General features: G+C 38.1%; 1 protein-coding gene across 1 annotated transcript in view; it reads left to right on the forward strand.

Annotated features, from left to right (window-relative positions):
- The first annotated feature begins 762 nt into the window (after window positions 1-762).
- The window catches only part of LOC147469964 (uncharacterized), a 20,647-nt gene continuing 18,909 nt past the window's right edge, over window positions 763-2,500 (forward strand). Inside the window, exons 1-2 of the mRNA XM_086546429.1 lie at window positions 763-786; window positions 2,088-2,187. Of these exons, the coding sequence (XP_086402555.1) occupies window positions 763-786; window positions 2,088-2,187 (124 nt within the window). The remainder of the gene's footprint in view (window positions 787-2,087; window positions 2,188-2,500) is intronic.

Below are 2,500 nucleotides of genomic sequence, written 5' to 3' on the forward strand. Positions count from 1 at the left end.
CCATTATTATTACTAATCATCTTATCAACAAATTTATTTCTATCAAGGAGCTTACCCGACTCCCAATACCCATTGAAGAGGAGCCTTATATCAAGTAATGCTTTTTAAACGTATCAACAACCATTTATGCGTCAGCCATAACGTTTAAGAGAGCGCAGGACCATAACAAATCTTAAGCCGGCGACCTTACTTTTCAAGAGGTTATTGACCTCATTTCTCTCAGCCGGTAGCATCTTCCTTTATTAAGAAGTGCGTAGACTAAAGTATATCATGGTTGTTAAGGGTGCGTCATCCAGGGTCAAGGATCCAAATAAGGAAGCAGGATGTTTAAAGACGAGGTGGTAATGGCGCTGGGCGTTCGTGATGGCGCTCTAGTTGCCGCTGTTTGTTCTCTTCGGTGCTGCGTGATCTATATATTGCTTGTTGGGATACTGTTGAATGGTTTGTTTAGTGGTGCTGTGTTGTTCTTGTGGCTTTGTAGTATTTTTTTGGCTTTGAGACGTAGCTCGACTTCGTTAGCAAGCTTAGACAAAGTAGAAATTGCTTCTCGTCTTCATATTTCTCTGTTCAAGTAATGTTTATAGGTCTAGTTCCCTCCGTAATTGTCTCTATTCTTCAGTGCCTTTCATCTTGTGGTTTAAAATACTAATAGTTTTTATAAATGTCCGTTCTTTTCACATTAAATCACACCTTGATAAGAACCACTTTATGTTTGGAGGGAATACTTGAAGCGCTGCGGTAGCGTCTGTTAATAAACGTATCATGGCGCAGGATCCAGAGGCCAGAGTGAGAAGTCATCTGTTGTGGGTTGAGCACTAAACGGAACTGCTCTGACTTTCTTTACAGGCAGATTGACATTGTTGTTGGGCTTTCGTTGCAGTTAGTCTATCTGCGTTTTGATATCATGGGTGCTGAGGATTGAGTCTGTTATAAATGCCTGTATTAATCTCCTTCTCTCTCTCTCTTTCTTTCTCTCTCTCTCTCTCTCTCTCTTCCCCCCCCCCCATTCTCTTTCTTTCTCTCTATCTCTCTCCCTCCCTCCCCCCCCCTCTCTCTCTCTCTCTCTCTCTCTCTCTTTCTCACTCTCTCTCTCTCTCTCTCTTTCTCTCTATCTATCTCTCTTTCTCCCTCCCTTTCTCTCTCTCTCTCTCTGTCCCTCTCCCTCATTCTTCCTCTCCTTCTCTTTCTCATTCTCTCTTTCTCCCTTTCTCCCTTTCTCTCTCTCTTTCCCTCTCTCTCTATCTATCTTTCTCCCCTTTTCTCTCTATCTCCCCCTTTCTCTCTCTCTCTCTCCCTCTCTCTCTCTCTCTTTCTCCCCCCTTTCTCTCTCTCTCTATCTCTCTCATTCCACAATTCAGTCTATGAAATGGAATGAATAAACAAATGTTCCTGATCTTTTGGTGAAGTCATGAACATAGTTATCTGAAAGTGAAAATCCATTGCCATCGCTTTGTTTATTTATAAATATTTTTAACCCTTTGTATTCTTATCTATACATACATTCATTTTGAAAAAAAAAAAATACATTACGAATAATTAGTATTTCATAGAATGCGCTAACTCTGAACAGCATATATGGTCTTCATGCTGATTTTTTTTTTTTTTTCATCTTATAATAAATGGTATAGCACGTTTAATCATTCAGAACACACTTTGATAATAACAGTATTCTTCCCTAAAATTTAAGTGTGTAAGTTTTTGAACGAGTCATGAGTACAGGCTTATCACGGTTCAGGGGTACGAGGTGAAAATCCGAACTACTTGTACTCCAACTTTGTGCTATATTAATCTTATCGTATTTTTAATGTATTGTTATTGGATGTGTCAAGGCTTCATACCCAAACAACTCTTAATTAGCTAGTTGAGACGCTATTAAACCTGCATTTATCACAATTCAACACCTCAGGTTATCCATCTTTGTTTTAACGGTAAACAAAATTACTTGTACTCCAACTTTGTGCTATATTAATCTTATCGTATTTTTAATGTATTGTTATTGGATGTGTCAAAGCTTCATGCCCAAACAACTCCTAACTATCTATTTGAGACGCCATTAAGCCTGTTTTTATCACAATTCAACACCTCAGATTTCCATCTTTGTTTTAACGGTCAACACTCTCAGGTCCTGTACCTATTTTTTCCCCGAGAACCTGTTGAATGTCGTCCAAATATCGGTCTGTGTGGCTGGTAAGATTGTTGCCATACTTATATTAGCTTGGTGCGACAACCATGTTCCCATTTTGTAAAAATAAAGAAAGAAAACGACGGAATAACAAAGCACGGAAAACGTTTGGTATTTTTAGCTTTCCAAAAATCAGCTGATTGATTCATATATGTTCGTAGCTTCCAGTGCTATGTTTTTGTATGATAAATGTTGATATGGCGATAATAAGGAATAGTAAAGTGTTTGTATTTTTGAGTTGATTGAAAATACTAACAAATATAGGAAGCGATAGAGAACTGTGTCTATTTTGAATGATTAACATACCAAAAATATTAG

Source organism: Penaeus japonicus, unplaced genomic scaffold (genome assembly GCF_977035675.1).
Source record: "Penaeus japonicus unplaced genomic scaffold, GWHDUDI00000001_assembly GWHDUDI00000018, whole genome shotgun sequence".
In the NCBI taxonomy this organism is placed as follows: domain Eukaryota; kingdom Metazoa; phylum Arthropoda; class Malacostraca; order Decapoda; family Penaeidae; genus Penaeus; species Penaeus japonicus.